Below are 17,078 nucleotides of genomic sequence, written 5' to 3'. Positions count from 1 at the left end.
CACACGCGCACACACACACACACACGCACACACACACGCACGCACGCACACACAGCTGTCCTGGGGCCTCTAGGACAAGATAGCACCTTGTGACTGCGGGGAACAGCACAGGAGAGAAACTCCCCCTCTCCCATCACATCCAGGGCCAAGCACTTACTCCAGCCTCCGGCCTGACGGTGGGAGCCTCAGGGGCCCAAGGACCTGGGGCCCCAGGACGGGAGCCCACGGCAGGCAGATGCCAAGCTTCCACAGAGCACGCACCCAGCTCCCCCCGGCTAGAGGGCCTCCCAGGGAGAACTATGGGCACCAACGGTTTCCTGGTTTCGCCCATTCTTTTTTAGAATATATTTTTACTGATGTCAGAGAGGAAGGGAGAGGGAGATAGGAACATCAGTGATGAGAGGGAATCATAGATCAGCTGCCTCCTACACGCCCCCCCACTGGGGATGGAGCCCAAAACCTGGGCCTGTGCCCTGACCGGGAATCGAACCCTGACCTCCTGGTTCATAGGTTGATGCTCAAGCACTGAGCCCCGCCGGCCGGGCATCTCTCCATTCTCACAGCATCACCTGACAAGCAGGCCGGCAGGCTTCCAGGCCACAGGTTTCAGCTGGGAGTGTCCCCAGCCTACCAGGTGTCCCCTCGCTGCGTCCAGGTGGGCCCCGGGCTTCCAGAGAGGACGGGAACCTGGCTGCCCCCCAAGGAAGGCACCGTGGTCATTACCCCAGCCGAGTCTCTTTCAGGGCGAGGAGAAGCCCCTCCTGATACTGCCCAGGACCCCAGGTCCCAGGAGGGCATGTCCCCAAAGGTCAGAGGAGAAAGCAGGACCCCGGGGTGGCGTGTGGGTCTCTGTGTCGCTGGGCTGTGAGGTCACAGGGCCTCCCTGGTTCCCGTGACCTGGGGACAGAGAATAATCCTGCACTGCCCTGGCTGGTGGGGCTCAGTGGATAGAGCGTCGGCCTGCAGACTGAAGGGTCCCAGGTTCGATTCCCGGTCAGGGCACATGCCAAGGTTGTGGCCTGGATCCCGCGTCGGGGGCGTGCAGGAGGCAGCCGATCCATGATTTTCTCTCATCATTGACGTTTCTCTTTCTCTCTCCCTCCCTCTCTCTGAATTCAATAATAATAATAATTCTGCACTTTCACCGTCCCCTGTCCTGGGACCCGAGGCAGGTGCCCCTCCCCCGGCACGCTGTCCACGGGACACCCCTCCCACAGAGCCCCTCCTCCCCGGCTCCTGGGGTCCCTGAGCCCCCCAGCCCTCCGGTTCCTGGCGTCCTGCTGCTGGAAGAAGGTGTCCCACTTTCATCATCCTCAGCAGAGAATTCTGCCGGCTCCAACCCAAATCCCCAAAAAGCCCAGCGGCAGCGGGAAGAGGTGACAGGGTGGCCAAATGCTGCCCTCGGAGGCCTGGCCGCCGGGGTGCGAGCCCCCAAACTCAGAGTCCCTGACACCCCCTGATGCGGCACCAGGTGAACGAGGGCGAAGGCGTGGGGCCCGCGGCGAGCGGCTTCCTCACGTTGATAAGAGCCGCTTCCCCAGACGCCAAAGTTAATCAAACTGACGGCCTCGGGGAGCCGCGCAGTAACTGCTCCGGGATAAACAAGGCGCGAAGCCTCGTCTGTTATTCCTCTTGCTCTTTTAAGCACCCGACAGTCGTTTCGAAATTAAATTAAACGGCTTATCTGTGCTAATGCAGACGGACAGGCCATCTGTCTCCCGCGATGCCGCTGCTGCCGGCCGCGCCCGCAAACATCAGTCATTTCAGGACCGTGCGGGGCCGCGGAAGTGATGCATCTCAGGCCGGGCCCATTCATCCCGAGGTCACAGTCTGTGGGCTGGGAGTTCTAGCTTTTCTTCTTTTTTTTTTTTTTAAAATTGATTTCAGAGAGGGAGAGGGAGAGAGAGATAGAAAGATCAACGATGAAAGAGAATCATGAGTCGGCTGCCTCCTGCACGCCCCCCACTGGGGATGGAGCCTGCAACCCAGGCCTGTGCCCTTAACGGGGATTCTAACCGTGACCTCCTGGTTCATAGGTCAACGCTCAACCACTGAGCCCCTCCAGGCGGGCTCCAGCCCCTCTTTCTCCTCCCGGCCCAGCATGACTGTCCTGCACTGGCCGAGGCAGGTTGACCCTGGCCTTCTCGGATGGCGGCCAAGCTCTGGCTGAACCCCACCCTCTGGACAGGAAGGCGGGGCCCCCCCACCCTCCTGGAGCTGCCTGGAGCAGCGACTCCAGGCCTCGGACACAGAGCCAACCTAGGCGAGAGCTGGGGGGGCTGCTCTCCTCCCACTGCCGAGTGGGGTTCTCTGACCTGTGACCCCAGGAGCCCGGTGAGGCCCGTGTCCTGGCCCAGCTGCAACTTCGTTCAGCCTGAGAGCAGCGGCCACACGCTCCTGGGTCCCAACGATTCAGAGTGAAAGCTGACCCCTGGCTAAGCTCAAGCATAGGCTTGAGGAACGGCCAAGCACTCTGGAAGCTCTATCCTGGAGGTCGGCCCGAGACCCACCCAGCAGGTGGGGCGAGGCGCCCTGCACCCCGAGGCCTCCCCCGACTGACCACGGCCCCTGCACCCCGAGGCCTCCCCCGACTGACCACGGCCCCTGCAGCCGGGGCCTCGACACAGGGACCTGGGAGTCAGGACTCACCCTCCCGCAGCCTGCGGCCCTGACGGTTCTCACGAGCCCCCAGGCTCCCGCTCCGTCCCATGGCTGCTGCACCGTCAGAGGCTCAGGCTCCTGAGCAGCGGCGACCTGGGAACAGCGCCCTGTGGACACGACAGCTGTCATGAGGGCACGCAGTTCCCCGCCTGCTGGAAGGGGCCATGGCCCTCTCCAGCCCCCTGCAGGGGGACAAGCTGTCCTCACGGCCGGGGGGCAGGACCTGCCTCCTGACACTTGTCTGCAGTGGATTTGCCAAGTGACAGTCAAGCCCTGGGGCATCCAGTGGCAGCTCCTTACCCAGGATGCGTCCTTGTCATTCCTCTGTAGCTGGGACTCAACTGCCCAGAGCCCCATTCACCTCCCGGCAGGAGCCGGATGGAGGGAGGGAAGGAGGGGACCCTCCCCCCACAGTAGGTGACCAGTGAAGACTGGCCTCCGTGATGCTTCTCCTAAAATTCTGGACCCAATGTCACAGGAGCAGGGGATGCACAGCAAGGTCTCGGGTCCCTGGCCCCTGGGGGGTCCCTAACGGAGCAGAGCAGGACCCTGGGAAGGAGGGCGAAGCTCGGTGCACACGCCAGGCCAGCGCCTCAGCCACGGGAGGCAAACTCCATTCTACTTTAAGATATATTTTTATTTGTTTCAGAGAAGAAAGGAGAGGAAGAGAGAAGCATCAGTGATGAGAGAGAATCATGGATCAGCTGCCTCCTGTACGCCCCCCACTGGGGATCGAGCCCCTAACCCGGGCCTGTGCCCTGATTGAGAATCAGTCCGTGACCTCCTGGTTCCTAGGTCGACCTCAAGCACTGAGCTCCCGCCTGGACATGATGGAAGGGGGTCTGAGGGTCAGGGCCCCGCCCTTGGGCTGGCTGGTGAGGAGGAAGATGTGTGTGTCGTTGGGGTCAAGCCCGGAAAGGGTGTCTGACACGGCTGGCTCCTCGGGACAGGGAGCCATGGGAGGGGGCCGCCCAGACTGGCAGCAGCCGGAAGACACTGTTGCTGCACTGGAGGGACGGGGGATGGGGAGCGCCAAGTGCTGGGACTGCTCCATGGTGGGGCCACCTGGGAGGAGCCTGAGTCAGGGCCCCCGTCAGCTCTGGGGACGCACCCCTGGCACACGGGAAGGAAGGACCCCCTTGCTGTCCCCTGCTGGGCGGGGCTCTATGGACTGCAGCCCTGTGGGCACAGCTCAGGGGGAGCCAGGCCCCTGCTCGCCCGCCCACAGCCCACCTGAGTCGCTCCTACAAAACCACTTATTGGGGGGAGGGGGGCCCAGGGTCAGCTGAGTGTGAAGTGCTGGGCGCAGAGGTCGTCACACCGGCCCAGCAGGCCCTGCGCAGGGATGAACTCCAGCGGCACCGCCTCGGGCCCCTTCTTCTTCAGGTCTCGCTCGAAGATCTGCGAGGACAGGCAGACGGACGCTCTCACTCGGGTGTCCCGAGCCCGCCCCCCCTCCCCACAGCCCGGCCCTCACCTCGAAGGCAGTGAGCTCCAGGAGGGGCGCGATGCTGGCCTCGGGCACAGACAGCGCCTGGTTGATGACGCTGGCCGCCTTGGACACCTCGGGGTGGTAATGCCGCTGGAGCGCCTGGAGGGCACGCGGGCCGTCACCCCCGTGGCTGGCTCGCCTCCCAGCACCCCACAGTGGGGACAGAGTGGCAGCTCCAGACAGAGGTCGGGGTGCCCCCGGGTAACCATGGCGACAGAGAGGGCGCAGGGACATGTGGGTGTGGGGGCAGGTGGGCAGCTCGGGGTGACGGGACGGGACCGGGCAGCTGGGCCTCACCTGCAGCTCCCACAGGGAGCTCTCCAGGGCTCGGCTCTGGGCTGGGTCCTCCTCGTCGGGGTTGTAGGGGTCGGCGTCCAGCTCTAGGGACAAGACAGACCCAGACCTGTGCTCCCCCTGCCCCTGCCCCTGCCCCGCACCGGCCGCCAGTGGGGCCCAGCCCGTTGGCGCTCACCAGGGCCCCGCGGCCGGTGCACAAGGACGCGGCAGGCTGGGTGTCGACGCAGCAGGTTGCAGATGAAGGGCAGGACCATGAGCAGGGCCTCGGGTGGCGCCGTCAGGGCCAGGCGGGCCAGGCGCTTGGCAAAGGCAGCCACCAGGTAGGCGGGCAGGTGGCTGGAAGGAAAAGCGGGTGTGAGACCTCGCACCCTGCACACCAGCCCCTCCCGGCCCGTCTGCAGCCCCGGGGGATGGGCTGGGGCCCAGGGGACGGGGGCCCTGTGCCTCCTGACTCACGAGGACGACAGGAAGAGGTCGGCCAGATGGAAGAAGCGCGCCCGGTACTTGACATGGAAGACGGACGGGTCCAGGAGGCCGTAGAGCTTGCGGTAGAAATCGGGGTACTCCCTGTGGGTGTGGGAGTGAACGAGGGAATGAGGCATGTGGGGGAGCAGAGTGAGTAAGGGCGGCACGTGGGGGTAAAAGCACGAAGCAGACAGGTCAGGACCCAGGGAACCACAGTCCCATGGGCTCAGCCCTCTCCCACCCTCCCCCAGGGGCTCCTGAAGCTGCCTGACCACTGGTCAGAGCTGGGGGTGGGGTGCGGTGGGGTTGGGGGCAGAAGAGAGGTCTGCACTCCCCCCAGATGGACACTCACAGGTTGTGCTCATGAATCAGGATAAAAAGTCCATTCAAGGCCAGGAGGCTGATGGCGCCCCCTGCAGACAGACACACAGCCATGGAGCTGCAGCCCAGCCTGCACCCCCAACCGCAGGGCAAGTCCAGAAAAGCTGGAGGCCACACTCCAGGCTCCTGGAGCCAGCTGCCCACAGGCTCGCCCACCCCGCTCCGTCTCACAAGGGAGGAAAGGGACCCCCAGCACCCACCCCACCTGGTCGGCCCCTGTCGCAGCCCCTCTGGGCGCCCCGCTCACCGATGTCGTAGGCGCGGGTGAGGAAGTCGATCATGAGGCTGGGCTGGGCCAGGTGGGGCAGGATGGACTCATGCATGATCACCAGCACCTTCTTGTAGAGGCTGAGGGGCAGCTGTGTGTGTATGTGTGTGGGGGGAGAGCGGGTCAGGGTTGTCTGCCACGCCCCAAACAGGCCAAGACCCAGACTGGAGCCTGCTCCCCCCAGGCCCCTACCTTGTGCTTGAGGAAGCTGAGCCACATCAGCTGGAAGGCTTTCCTGTGCTCCTGTGTGTGGGAGAGGGTTTCGGGCTGCATGTGCTGCTGCCCAGCCAGGTCCTCCCCCGCCCGCCCCGCCCTGCCCCCCCAGCACCCGGGGTCCTCTGAGTGACCCAGGGGCTGTCCAAGCCAGGAAAGAGGCGGCTGCCTTCTCCCCAAGTCCCACACCTGCTGCCTGAGGCCGCACCCAGGACGGGGCCAGTTCCCAGGGAGGCCCCCGCCCTCCCTCTGGGGCGTCTCACCTTCAGATGAGTGACCTTCCACTTGTCCGACAGCTCTGCGAGGGAGAGGGCAGGGAGGCGACGGCTCGTGAGGCTGGGAGGGTCAGGGCCCTGGTGCCCGCCCGCCCGCCCACCCAGGACGCTCACCTGTGTGCCGCACGTAGAAGTTAGCGATGTCGCTCTCCTGGCGGGGCAGGCTCACGGCGGACAGCAGCGTGAACACGTTGTTCCAGAAGGTGAGGGGCACCTGCCGGAGGCCGGGCCTGAGCGCCTGGGCTCCGCATGCCTGCACCCCTCCTCCCCCAGCCGTGGGGCTCCCGCCAGCTCACCTCGGGGTGTGCGTTGGCGACCCTGGCCACGGTGTCTGCGGCCGCCTGCATCGCGTGGTAGCGCACGTCGTCCTGCTCCAGGTACTGGCAGAACTGGGAGAGGAGCAGCGAGCAGTCCTCCTCCAGGGACAGCAGGCCGTCCACCACTGCCTGGCCGGGCATGGGGAGGGCAGGTGAGCGCTTCTCCAGCCCAGATGGCCATCCCGGGCTGAGCCCACACAGCACAGCCCCACAACCAAGGACGGCCCCAGGAGCCCCCCCAGCGGCAGCCTACCCACCCCCCTCCCCGAGGCCGGATGGGGCAGAGCATCACAACAGCTTCCCATCGCGGCTCTGGCCAGAGGTCCGCCGGGACCCCCAGGCGCCCCTCACCTTGAAGAGCTGGCGGGGAAACAGGTAGCTGCCCTCCCACTTGGGTTTCTCCAGGGGGTGCGCCCCTTCCAGCTGCACGAGCTTCATGAGGGTACTGAGGGCCAGCTCCTGGGGAGAGGGGGGCAGTGGCCGCGGTGCCCCGGCAACACGCCCCTTCCCATGGACCGGCCCACAGAGCTCCCCCGGAACTTCAGCCTGACTGTCCACGAGAGAGGACAGAGCCACCCACCCAACCAGCCTACAAAAAGGAAGCCAGTGCGGGAAGGCAAGCGACCAGCCTGTGTGTGCACGGAGAGGCTCGTGGTTGGGGTGCAGGGACGCTCAGGGCGAGAAGAGAAGGTCGGGGTCCCCAAGACTCACCTTGACCTGGAAGGAGGGATGGGCCAGGAGCTCGGCCAGGCGGTTGCAGCAGCTCTGGTAACGGTGCCGCATCCACACCTTGTACTTCCGCGTGGCCCCCTGGGACCCTGCGTGGGCGAGGGTGGTCAGCCCAGCCAGGCACACGAGTGGGAACCATAGGCCACCATGGCCCCATGGCCCCCAGCCGGGGAGAGAGAGAGAGAGAGAGAGAGGGAGAGAGCATCGCCTTCCCCAAGGGTAAGCCCTGTGAAGAGGTTTTGGGGGGCTCATCACGTCTCCCTCCAACCTCGCCAGAGACGAGGCCTGGGCCCCCAGGACATTCATTCACCTGCCATGACGGTCTCCTCCGGGGGCAGCTGGCCCACGAACAGCTCCCCCCGCTCCAGCAAGGCCCCGAACAGGCGGCTGCAGGCGCGCACCGCATCCTGGATCTCCTCCGGGTCCTCCGACTGCGGGGAGAGGCCGGCCTCAGGGAGCCCCGCGGGACACGGAGGCCCCACGCACGTCCCCACTGGGGCGCCCGCCCCATCGGACCGCAACCTTGACCCCGGCGGGGCTCTCCGTCCCACCTCTGCCGAGCCTCCCACCGGACCCTCCGGTCCGGGAGCCCCGCGGGACGAGAGAAGACCCCCCGGTGAAACCCTGGGCCCCGCCTTGCAGCGTCTCTCGCCGTCCGAGCCCGGACTCCCCCGCGGGGCCCGCCTTTCGGCCTCGGACCCCGCGATCGCTCCGGTCTCCCGCCCGCCCGCCTCACCTGCAGCACCGCCAGGATGTCGAACACGGCGTTGGCCTCCGCGCGGTTCGCCAGCACCGCCTCCAGCAGGCGGCCCAGCTCCCGGCGCGCGCTCCGGGGGCCGCGGACGCGCTCCATGCCGCCGCCGCCCCACGCGGGAGAAGCCCCGACTCACTCGCCGCCTTCCGGCGCAGCCCTGACGTCACCGCCCGCGCCTCCGCGTCTGCGCTGCACACCGGGACGCGCCCCGCCCCCTGCCGGCGCTCCACCCATGAGAGACTGGGACGCAGACCCCGCCCATGACGTCATAGACGCGCGCCGGAGTCGCGCCTTGCGGTTCCAGCCGCGGCCGCAGGCATGGCGCTCTTCTATGTAGCGCGGTACGCGGGGCCCGAGGCGGCCGGGGCGGAGGCGGAGGCGGAGGCGGACGGCCGGGCCCGCGCGCTGCTGGAGCGGCTGCAGTGCCGGGCCCGAGAGCGGCAGCGGCAGCAGCAGTCGCGGCCGCAGGAGCCCGAGGAGGCCGCGCAGACCGAGGGCGCGGCGAGCAGGCGGCGGCGGCGGCGGCCGCGGAGGTGCAAGGGCGGCGGGGCGCCCGGGAGCCCGCAGGCCCCGCGCAGCAAGCGGCGGAGAGAGGCGGGCGAGGAGGCCGGCGCAGGTGGGCCCGCGGGGCGCGGGGGGGACGGAGCGCGGACCCGGGACCTGTGTCGGCTGGAGGCTGACGCGCCGCCCGCTCGGCTTCCGCCCGCAGAGAGCAGCGAGGAGGCGCCGCGGGAGGGCAGCGTGGACGCCGAGGCCGCGGGGCCGCCGGGGACCCCAGGAGAACAGCCCTCCGGCGAGGCCCGTGGGCCCCCCGCCCACGCTCTGCTGCTCGGGGGCTTCGGGAGGAGCAGGGCGCCCAAGGTGAGCGGCCTGGAGGTGGGAGGGCCGGGCCCGGGTGGGAGCTGCAGGGCTGGGTGGCTGTCAGTCCAGCGGGGCTTCGCGGGCGAGTTGGGAGGAGGGCGCCTGCGCCTCCGGGCGTCCATCGGTGAGCAGCGGAGGAGCTGCGTCTCAGCTCGCATCTTGCAGGTTTTTTTGTTGATCATCCTCACCCGGGGACATTTTTTCCATCTTTTTTCTTTTTCAGAGGGAGTGGGAAGGGCTAGGGAGAGAGAAACACGGATGTGAGAGGGACACATCCATGGGTTTCCTCCCCCACGCGCCCCTCCCGGCCTGGGCAGGGATGGAGCCTGCAGTCCAGGCCCCTGGCCCCGGCATCGAAGCCGTGACTCTTCCATGTGTGGCCTGACGTTCTAGCCGCTGAGCAACACCAGCCAGGGCCTGTTTCTCCTGGTCTGGTCGCTGTGGCGGGGACTTCCGGTGCTGTGTTGAATAGGAGTGGTCGTTCCTGCTCTCCTAGGGAGTGTGACCTGGATCATGACGCCCGTGGCGTCGGCACAGGGTTATGTCAGGGCACGTGTGGGGTCCCCCCATGAGCCATCTGGTTAAGGTGGGGCGGGGTGTGTGCCAGGTAGAGGCTGTGGGGCAGCGATGAGCTTGGTGTGTGAGGACAGAGGTTTAAACGTCTGGGGTGTGGCCACTGATGGAAGTGAGGTCAGGGCAGGTGAGTGCCTGGTGTCGGGGGCCTGGCAGGTTCTGCCCGGTGGGGACGTGGGGACGTGAGGGTAAGCCTGCAGGCGGATCTGCTCTGGGAGCGGCGCCCAGATGTGTCTCCTAATTCCTCAGAGGCTGTGTGGGACGTGGGTCGGGGGAGCCGAGGGGGAGCCAGGCCGCCAGGGAAGCCTCTGTGCCACGCTCCCGGGCGAGGTGGGCAGCAGTCACCTGGCCTCTGTAAGAAACCTTCTTACCTTTTGCAACAGGTCCAGCCTTTCCTGCCGACGTGGCTGGCCCAGCCGAGCTGTGTCGGGAGGAACGTCACTGAAGACCTGGTGCCTATCGAGGACGTCCCGGAAGTCCACCCTGACCTGCAGAGGAAGCTGCGCGCCCACGGCATCTCGTCCTACTTCCCAGGTGCTCCAGCTGCGGGCCGCGGGCCGGGGTTCTTCCGGAGCCGTGCCAGGCCCAGGGGCAGCCCTACACGGACACAGCGTGTGGTGCTCCCTCGGGAGAGCGCTCCAGCTTGGAGGTCACAGATTGGCCCTGGTCCCTGTGCTGACGGGGCGCTCCTGCACAAACCTGACCGGCCCTTCTCCCCCTGCAGTCCAGGCGGCGGTCATTCCTGCTCTCCTAGAGAGTGCGGCCCAAGGGTTCCTCGTGGCCAGAGGCGGCTACCAGCCCAGGGACCTCTGTGTTTCTGCCCCGACGGGCAGTGGGAAGACCCTGGCCTTTGTCATCCCCGTGGTGCAGGTGAGCGCGAGGGCCCCTCCCTCCTAGCAGGCTGGTGGGCGGAAGCCAGCTCTGCTCACACAGTGGCCCTCCTTGCCCACAGGCCCTGCTGCAGCGAGCTGTGTGCCAGGTTCGCGCCCTGGTTGTGTTGCCCACTAAGGAGCTGGCCCAGCAGGTACGAGGACCCCGTGCCTGGGGTCACCCCAGAGTTCTTTCACTGGCGTGAACCCTCAGGTCAGGTGGTGACACGGCCTCTTGCAGGTGAGCAAAGTATTCAACGTCTACACCGATGCCACGCCTTTGCGCGTCGCCCTGGTCACCGGGCAGAAGTCGCTGGCCAAGGAGCAGGAGGGCCTCGTCCAGAAGACGTAGGTCCTGCTGGGCGTGGGCCCTGGGGAGGCGGGTGCAGGAGGGCATAGCCTCGTGTGGCCCTGGCCGCAGGTGCCCGGATCAAGGGCAGTGAGGCCTCGGCTGAGCGCTCTCTGCTCGGCAGGGTGGACGGCTTCCGCTGCCTGGCTGACATTGTGGTGGCCACTCCCGGCCGCCTGGTGGACCACGTGGACCAGACCCCGGGGTTTAGCCTCCAGCACCTCCGCTTCCTGGTAGGCTGCCCACCCACCCAGGGGAGGCCCGGGCCGGCTGACGCCAGCTTCACCCACCGGAGCCCGGCCTCCTCGCCTGCAGGTCATCGACGAGGCCGACCGGATGATCGACAGCATGCACCAGTCTTGGCTCCCCCGGGTGGTGGCGGCGGCCTTCCCTGGGGAGGGTGCCAAGGACCCCTTCGCTCTGCTCCAGAGACGGCAGCCCCAGGTCGTGACTGCTGCCAGGTACTGGTCCCCAGCTCGGCCCTGCCCTGCCCTGGGGGAGCGCCCGGTCCGGTCTGTCTGGGTCAGGAGGGCGGGCGGCCAGGCCCAGGCTCGCCCCAGCGTCTGTGCCCTTCCAGCACCTGCTGCCCTCAGATGCCTCTGCAGAAGCTGCTCTTCTCGGCCACACTGACCCAGAACCCCGAGAAGCTGCAGCAGCTGGGCCTACACCAGCCCTGGCTCTTCTCCACGCGGCCAGCGCGCGGGGGTCCCGGGGACGCCGATGAGGACGCGGACTCGGGTGGGAAGTACACCTTCCCTGCGGGGCTCTCGGTGAGCTGGGTGCCGGGGGGGGGGGGGGGGGGAGGGTGGAGCCGGGCGCGGGGGCCGAGCCAACCGCATGCCATCTCCCCAGCACCACTATGTGCCCTGCCGCCTGCGCGCCAAGCCCTTGGTCGTCCTGCACCTGATCCTGCACCTGGGCTTCTCCAGGATCCTCTGCTTCACCAACTCCCGGGAGAACTCCCACAGGTGAGGCTGGGGTGAGCCGCGCAGGGCGGGTGCGGGGAGGGGGTGCTGGCCCTGGCCCACCCGGCTTTCCCCCCCAGGCTCTTCCTGCTCGTCCAGGCGTTCGGGGGCGTGACGGTGGCCGAGTTCTCCTCCCGCTACGGGCCCGGCCAGAGGAAGGGGATCCTGAAGCAGTTTGAACAGGGAAAGATTCAGCTGTGAGTGCCCTGGGAGGGTGCTCGCTCCTGGGGTCTGCCTGGCCCCCAGTAGGGGGCGGTGTTCCAGTCTCAGGCGGGTCCCACACCCCTTGTTTCTCCACAGCCTCATCAGCACAGACGCCACCGCCCGTGGCATCGATGTGCAGGGGGTGCAGCTGGTGGTGAACTACGATGCCCCCCAGTACCTGCGGACCTATGTGCACCGGTGAGGGGCTGTGGTTGGATTGGGGTGCGGGGGAGGGGGGAGGCTGGAGGGCTGGGGGCCCCTCTCGAGGTGTCTGTGCTTGGTTTCAGGGTGGGAAGAACTGCTCGTGCTGGGAACACTGGACAGGCCTTCACGCTGCTCCTCAAAGTGCAGGTCAGACGAGGACTGGTCGGGAGGCGGGGCAGGGGAGGTGGGAGCCCTTCCCGGAACTTCATGCTCCCCCCAGGAAAGGAGGTTCCTCCGGATGCTGACTGAAGCCGGGGTCCCCGAGCTGGAGCGGCACGACACCCCCAGCGAGCTCCTGCAGCCGCTGGTCCCACAGTACGAGGAGGCCCTGTCCCAGCTGGAGAGGGCCGTCAAGGTGAGGCCCTGGCGGTTCTGGGAGCACTGAGGCTGCTTGCAGCAGGACTCAGACGGAGAGCAGGTCCCGGGCCTTTAGCTTCCTGGCTGAGGGCAGGAGACCCTGGGGCTGGGGTGGAGGTGCAGGGCCCGGGAGGGGGGCTGGGCGGGTCCACACTAGCGAGGGGCCTGAGCTGTGCTGCTTCCCCTCCCCCAGGAAGAATGGAGGCAGAAGGCGGCCTAGGCCGGGCCCCGAGGACGATGGGACGGAGCCTGGGCGGACAGGCCTCCGGGAGGAGCCCCGGCGCACTGCCTGCTCAGCCCACGCCCGGGCGAGGCCCTTCGTCACGGCACCAGGCCTGGCCGGAGGCGGCCGAGCACACGGGTCCGCCTCTGATCGGTTGCTCCTCTGGGGCTGGAGCGGATGGTTCGGACGGCCCAGAACCGACAGGTGGCTGAGGTTGGCCCTGAGCCGAGTTTTGGGCTTCAGCTCGTCTACACCTCAGGGTGCTCCCATCTCGCTGGGAACGTGCCCCCAGCCTTACGTCAGCCCCCACCACGCCGCGTGCAGAGTGACGAGCACGGGAGGCTCTGGTGACTGTGACTGCAAACCGGCTTCTGAGCAGACCCCCTGCTCACGCTGACGCGAAGAGACTGAAGAAGGGACGCGCTGGTGTCTGCCTCTGCGCCAAAGTTCATCATTCACTCGAGCAAAACAGCTGGTCCCAGGCTCGCGGTAGACACGGGGCAGGGACGGGGCAGGAGGCAGAGGCACTGAGGGGCCCTCCGCAGAGGCCGTCCGAGTGCTGGCACTTGTCCTGAGCCAGCTCACTCGCCTCGCGGTCCCGCCCACACCACCCCTGGCACACCAGGCCCGGGCACAGGGCCGATGGATGGAGCCGCCGAGCGTGGAGCCGGCTCGCTCATGCCCTGGCATCTGGAATGCAGGCCCCTGCAGCCATCACGCCGCCTCCCTCCGCGGGGGCCTTGAGCCTGGTGGGGGCCTGCGTCTGAATTGAGGCTGCTGGTTCGGGGCCTGGCCTGCCCGGAACCCAGTGTGTGGGGAGGTGGTCGTGGCTGCTGCTGCGCTGCCTTCTGTGGGGCCGCGGGAAGCACCTGAGCCTGAACGTGGGGGACCCTCTTGCAGGACGACGCTGCTCTCAAGGTCTGAGGAAGGTTTCCCTCTGATTTCCTGAACATTCTTACTCGTGAACAGAGCTTTGGCTTTGCCTTTGTAACCAAAGGCCTATTAAAGTGATTTCCCCGACAAAAAAAATGCGCCCCAATACGAAGTTAAGAAGTGCTGGGAGCCCTGGCCGGTTTGGCTCAGTGGATAGAGTGTCGGCCTGTGGACTGAAGGGTTCTGGGTTTGATTCCAGTCAGGGCACAGGCCCAGGTTGTGGGCTCGATCCCCAGTAGGGGGCGTGCAGGAGGCAGCCGATCAGTGATTCTCATCATGGATGTTTCGATCCCTCCCTCCCCCTTTCTCACAAATCAGTAAAAATATATTTTTAAAAAGTGCGGGTGTGAGACCTGTGGCTGTGCTGGAGTCCTCCGCTGCGCAAGGGGGTCGCAGCCCAAGCTTGTTTCCTGTCCCCCCTCAGCCTGCACCCACCACCTGCTGGGGAGCCTCACCAAGCCCTTTGCCAAGTGCCTGAAAGAAACCACCAGCATCTTCCACTACTTTTCTACGAGACAAGACGAAAAACATATGAAAAAGACTTTTATTATGCCTGGGGGGGGGGTATCAGTGCTCTTCAAAACCCTACTGTTCAAGTACAAATGATTGTTTACAAAGTATTTACATCCTCAGTTTTAAACACAACAACTATTTGGTTACAACACTTAACAAAAAACCCTAAAGGTCACAAAAGGAACGCATCTGCACGAGCGGACCAGCTCCTGCTTCCCGGGGCGCTTTGCAAACAGCCCACCTTCACCGGACCCATCTCCTAGGGAAGCCTGCTCCTGGGGGGCCAGCTCGAGTGGTTAGTCCTGCTGGGTCTGCATCCGAGAGCCCCCTCGTTAGTGTCGGCAGAAGCCTGGTCCTAGGCAGCACGGGGTCCACCAGCAACGATGGGGGAGGCCCCAGAACAGCCTGCGAAACCCACTCTAACTCTTCAGTGTGAACTTTGGAAGGAGGGTTTTTACCTCCGTGACCACTGACGAGCAGGTCGGGTGACCTGCGATGTGACGAACCCGGCAGAACAGGCCAATCTCCTGTCGCACATCTCGCATCCGAGTGGCTGAAGGAAGCGCCTGAGCAAGGCTCTCCCCGCAGAGCAGCTGCGCTCCACCCGGCCGGCAGTCTCCGTCTCTGCTGGCTCTGCCCAGGGCAGCCGAAGTGCGTCACCATTGCCCCTGAGGGACGGCCAGCACCCTCGGGAGGACGAGAACGCAAACTGCACAACAAATAAGCCCCAAACACGACCTCTGTGCTGTGGCCTTGCACACGAGGATGAAGGCAAAGGGCAGGCAGTCCCCCAGTGACAAGGCGGAGCCCTCTCGGCGCCGTCCTGCCCGCCGGCTGGTAGCGAACAGAACCCACAGGCCTGGCTGACGGTCCTGTTTCCATAAGTTCAGCTCACTGAAATGTTAAATAAATACCTTCCCTTTTCAACACTTGATTTTTTACTTATTCCTCCAAATGTCGCACAAGAGTTTCACTCACTGGCTCCCCTAAGTGTCGCCGCCCTGCTGTCCACACAAACGGAGGGAAACCAACACCGGACAGAAGCCGCCCCTGCCAGTGAGCGGTTCAGTGGGGAGGGGAGCAGAGGAGATGGTCACGCGTCTCCCAGGCGCTGCAGCTCATCTCCGCGCACACAGGCCTGACAGCCGATCTGGACCGAGTCGGATGCCCGAGCAAGGAGGCGTCCTTGGAGTGCAGTGTGCGTGGCGAGCACTGCAACCGCTCTGCCATCTCGCCAGAGAAGACACAGATGCAAGTGCAAACATGGGGCCTCTACCCTCAGCCGTGGTTCACCCTTACACAACCACGATGGCACGTGCCTGCTTGTGTGGGAGGCCCTGGCCCAGAAACCGGAGGTCTCGTCTATGGGAAAGAGCCACAGCAGACCAGCTGTGTGAGCAGGCGCCCAGCTCTGCAGACAGGCCGGGCCGGGCTGGGCCTGAGCCAGGGGAGCGGTGACAGGCACCTCCCTGAGCCCCACGCCGAGCGCACACACGCGCACACGTGGCTGTGACACCGGCCTGGGCCCGACCAATGGAGACCAGGGCTCAGCTCCTGGAGCCGCCTCGGCACCATGTCCGAAAGCCGGGAAGGACGGAGGTGCGTGGGGATGGGGAGTGGCCGGAAGGCGCCATCTGCATGGAAACAGTCACACTGGCTGCTCTTTGGAATGAAAGTTCAACCCCAGCGTCGTCCCTCCACGCAAGCTGGTACGCAGAACTGCCTCGATGGCACGAGGACCAGATGGCTCCTTTGAAGGTCCCAGAAGTCACACTTTGAGAAAGAAGCAGCCACCCTGGCCGTCCCGGATCTGAGCTGACCGACCTCAGGTGGCCTCTCCTCCAAGGACCAGGATGCGTTTTGTGTTGGGTCTAAAGAACCACATAGAGGCCAACGCTGTGCTGCCCGAGACCGTGTTTACGACTCACGGGTCTGAGTCGCCCCGTGATGTGCAGCCCTGGAGGCCCTGGAGGGTGGAAGGACCCGGAGAAGCTGCGGCCCGAGCGTGCTGCACGGGCGGCTCCCCTCGCCGCAGCGTCGGGCTGGACCCCACAGGACACGGCCCCCAGTTCCACAGGACGCAGCCCTGCCCTTCTGGCCCCACGGAGCCCTGCTCGGTGGCGGCCCGAGGCGCCCGCTTTCCTGACTAGGGGCACGGAGGCTTGGTGGGCGTCTTTAACCGGACGGCAGGGACACGCATCTGTAGCTTGGGCTGCTGGTTGGGGCTGTCAGCGCTGGCCGGCACCTGCGTGGGGGTGGGGACGCCCGGGGTCTGCAGCTGGGCCGCCGCCGTGGTCACCACCTGCTGCTGCAGGAGCTTCTGCTGGACGGCCTGGGCGGCCGCGGTCACTGCAGGGATCACCTGGACCTGCGGGCCCGCTGCGGCCGCCTGGGTGAGCGTCACCGTCTGCGGGGAAGCCTGAGTCAAAACAGAAACACGTCACCGAGGCGTGCAGACCGAGCGGCAGGACAGACCCCAGGCTCTGGGCCGGGAGGGGGTAGGAACAATGAGCACGGATTCTTTGGAGAAATGTGAGGACTACCCAGCATGCCGAAGCATGGCCTCTGGTCTTTAACCCAACAAGTAGAAAACGAAACCTTCCGGGCTAGAGCGATGCCCTGGGAGAGGCGAGGGCCGAGGCCCGGGACTGGTGGTGGTGACATTCAGCCTTTACTGCCAGGCTGTCCCTTGAGCCACGTGGCTTGAACGTGCACGTGGAATCTGCTAAGTGGGCGGCAGTCGAGGCTGGGGCAGGGGGTGTGTGGAGGGCAGACTAAGTCAGACACTCTCAGCTCCTCGGCTGGTGCGAGCCCTACACCCACGTTGTTCAAGGGTCAACGTCTGATTCCTTGAAATCCACACTCCAGTGAGATTCTGAAAACAAAGGTGTCTGAGTGGAGATCAATGTCACAGCCGCCGTCAGGCAGCCAGGAGGGGAGTCATGACGCCTTTAGCTTCCCTGCCACAAAGGACACCTGGCATTGCTGGCTGAAGCTCTGATCCTAGAGTGAGTTCCTCTGGTGCCTTTGGCCCTGAGTCTGTTGGGGTCTTGTGTTATGAAAATCAAAGTGATTCTCTAATCATCAGAATTCTGCTTCCTCAGGAGGAAAACCAAGAACTCTTTCCATTTGGAAACATGGAGGCTGCTGAGAAGCCCCCGTGGGAACTTCCCAG

General features: G+C 65.6%; 3 protein-coding genes across 23 annotated transcripts in view; 1 reads left to right on the top strand and 2 right to left on the bottom strand.

Annotated features, from left to right (window-relative positions):
- Positions 1–3,316: 3,316 nt before the first annotated feature.
- Positions 3,317–8,017, bottom strand: NOC4L (nucleolar complex associated 4 homolog). The gene is made up of 15 exons (XM_036303462.1): positions 7,835–8,017; positions 7,409–7,529; positions 7,081–7,187; positions 6,721–6,828; positions 6,349–6,498; positions 6,167–6,266; positions 6,041–6,075; positions 5,757–5,807; positions 5,544–5,655; positions 5,268–5,328; positions 4,907–5,017; positions 4,626–4,786; positions 4,451–4,533; positions 4,139–4,252; positions 3,317–4,062 (listed from the first exon to the last, which is right to left on the bottom strand). Exons 1-15 carry the CDS (start codon positions 7,949–7,951, stop codon positions 3,943–3,945), a joined length of 1,551 nt encoding a protein of 516 aa, XP_036159355.1. The 5' UTR covers positions 7,952–8,017; the 3' UTR covers positions 3,317–3,942.
- A 119-nt stretch (positions 8,018–8,136) lies between these two features.
- On the top strand, positions 8,137–14,830 carry DDX51 (DEAD-box helicase 51). 5 transcript variants are annotated; one of them, XM_036303460.1, is made up of 15 exons: positions 8,137–8,468; positions 8,562–8,713; positions 9,670–9,820; positions 10,011–10,156; positions 10,239–10,310; positions 10,397–10,503; positions 10,629–10,737; positions 10,820–10,965; positions 11,082–11,274; positions 11,357–11,472; positions 11,550–11,666; positions 11,770–11,871; positions 11,961–12,024; positions 12,098–12,232; positions 12,428–14,830. In XM_036303460.1, the coding sequence occupies exons 1-15, from the start codon at positions 8,171–8,173 to the stop codon at positions 12,452–12,454; spliced, it is 1,935 nt and encodes a 644-aa protein (XP_036159353.1). In that variant the 5' UTR covers positions 8,137–8,170; the 3' UTR covers positions 12,455–14,830. The 5 variants fall into 5 exon arrangements, with proteins under 5 accessions (XP_036159353.1, XP_036159352.1, XP_036159351.1 ...); XM_036303459.1 differs by having other exon boundaries at positions 10,626–10,737; XM_036303458.1 differs by having other exon boundaries at positions 8,137–8,713.
- EP400 (E1A binding protein p400) overlaps positions 13,921–17,078 on the bottom strand; it is a 59,524-nt gene continuing 56,366 nt past the window's right edge. For all 17 annotated transcript variants that reach the window (XM_036303412.1, XM_036303420.1, XM_036303417.1 and 14 more), the window contains one exon: positions 13,921–16,322. In XM_036303412.1, coding sequence (XP_036159305.1) covers positions 16,050–16,322 — 273 coding nt within the window. In that variant the 3' untranslated portion in view covers positions 13,921–16,049. The remainder of the gene's footprint in view (positions 16,323–17,078) is intronic.

This window comes from Myotis myotis, unplaced genomic scaffold (assembly GCF_014108235.1).
Source record: "Myotis myotis isolate mMyoMyo1 unplaced genomic scaffold, mMyoMyo1.p scaffold_m19_p_37, whole genome shotgun sequence".
NCBI lineage: Eukaryota > Metazoa > Chordata > Mammalia > Chiroptera > Vespertilionidae > Myotis > Myotis myotis.
The sequence above is the reverse complement of the archived record's forward strand: the minus strand, read 5'-3'. Positions and strand labels throughout refer to the sequence as shown.

Coding starts and splice junctions, on each gene's coding strand:
- NOC4L (XM_036303462.1), bottom strand. CDS start 7,951: ATGGAGCGCGTCCGCGGCCCCCGGAGCGCGCGCCGGGAGCTGGGCCGC. Junction 6,267..6,348: donor TCGCCAACGCACACCCCGAG/GTGAGCTGGCGG, acceptor GGCCTCCGGCAG/GTGCCCCTCACCTTCTGGAA. Junction 5,656..5,756: donor TCAGCTTCCTCAAGCACAAG/GTAGGGGCCTGG, acceptor ATACACACACAG/CTGCCCCTCAGCCTCTACAA.
- DDX51 (XM_036303455.1), top strand. CDS start 8,171: ATGGCGCTCTTCTATGTAGCGCGGTACGCGGGGCCCGAGGCGGCCGGG. Junction 11,275..11,356: donor CCTTCCCTGCGGGGCTCTCG/GTGAGCTGGGTG, acceptor CCATCTCCCCAG/CACCACTATGTGCCCTGCCG. Junction 11,872..11,960: donor CTGCGGACCTATGTGCACCG/GTGAGGGGCTGT, acceptor GCTTGGTTTCAG/GGTGGGAAGAACTGCTCGTG.